The sequence below is a fragment of the Dendrobium catenatum genome, unplaced genomic scaffold, assembly GCF_001605985.2.
Source record: "Dendrobium catenatum unplaced genomic scaffold, ASM160598v2 original_scaffold_1954, whole genome shotgun sequence".
Taxonomy (NCBI): Eukaryota; Viridiplantae; Streptophyta; class Magnoliopsida; order Asparagales; family Orchidaceae; genus Dendrobium; species Dendrobium catenatum.
In genome coordinates this window covers 1-1,182 of record NW_021320416.1, presented here as the reverse complement: position 1 = coordinate 1,182, position 1,182 = coordinate 1, and the positions used below count along the sequence as shown (strand labels likewise).

General features: G+C 38.1%; 1 protein-coding gene across 1 annotated transcript; it reads right to left on the bottom strand.

The window, feature by feature from the left end:
* Positions 1-291: 291 nt before the first annotated feature.
* On the bottom strand, positions 292-1,003 carry LOC110092862 (membralin-like protein At1g60995; the record flags this gene model as incomplete). Its single annotated transcript, XM_020817557.2, has 1 exon — positions 292-1,003. A coding segment is annotated over one exon (477 nt), but the record flags the coding sequence as incomplete, so codon positions are not given.
* Between the last annotated feature and the right edge of the window lie 179 nt (positions 1,004-1,182).

The following is a 1,182-nucleotide window of genomic DNA, read 5'->3' as shown; positions in this document are numbered from 1 at the left end:
ATACATAAAATCAATTGGATTACATTGCAAAGATAAGCATATTGATAAAGATTGCAATCAACAATTCTTGTATTGAGGTCAAGGATATATCACAAAGGGTGCTTTTGAGAGCATTTCAGATCTTCAATTATCTCATTTAAGCATTGCTTGGGATGGCTTTAAGAAGCAGTAAGAAAGTCATTCCAAACAAAGCCTTAATCAAAGAGATTTTAGTAGAGATAGTCATCCATAGTGTAATATTTTGGAAAAGCAAATAAGAGGTGCAATTAAAAACTAAAAACAAGATAGGAAAAAAAAAATAAAAACCAAGTTGTTAAATGAAGGGAAGGAAGACTGTTCATCAACTTCTTTATGTACATATTCAATTAATCAAACACAAAAAATTTCTATGACATATTTCAAACATGTGAAGGAGCAGAAAGAAGATTATAGGGAGAGCTATAACACATCAAACAAAGCAGTTTTTGCATTCCAGAATAGAACGTAGAGAACCAGACTTACCAATGGAAGGTGCAAGGAAACCATGTCAATCTTCCTGATTCTGTCCAGCCGGTTCATTTTCTGGTTGGGTGAAATCCTGTGCATGGTCCTGGTCTCGCATGTCTCTGAACATAGAGAAGAAGGATACGATGCCGTCGGAAGCACCGCCGCCCAAAATCCAGAGCAAGAAGGAGCCAAAGGGATTAAGGAAGCTAGAACCAGGAGCAGCTCCAGTTTGCTGGGCATTCAAGGCTGGGTATCGGAGCTGGTTGCTTGTTGAATTAGGAACATTAACAGGAGCTGGTTGATCTGGAGCAGTTGCAGTACTGTTCTCATTTGAAACTTGTCCGGGAGTTTGGATCCCATTTAAGCTTCCAATGCTTGCATTCCTGACATTGACCCTTGCGATGTGTAAGGTAGATGTGTAGATGGTGGATGAAGTAATTTGCACGCCTGCTTGGTGCTGCAACTGGCCTCGGGCTCTCATGAATCTCTGCAGGGCTGGTACCTGGAACAAAAAAGTTTAAACGAATCTGTCATCATGATCCAAGGTTTTTAAATTTCAGTTTTAGAATTTCAGAAATGGAGTTCTCCAGGGCTTTTTTTCAATTCAAACAGGTTAGTAGTTGATTATGTATCTCCAACTATTGATTAAAGATTTTCATCTTTTTATTATTATTTTTTTAATTTCCTTACACTCAA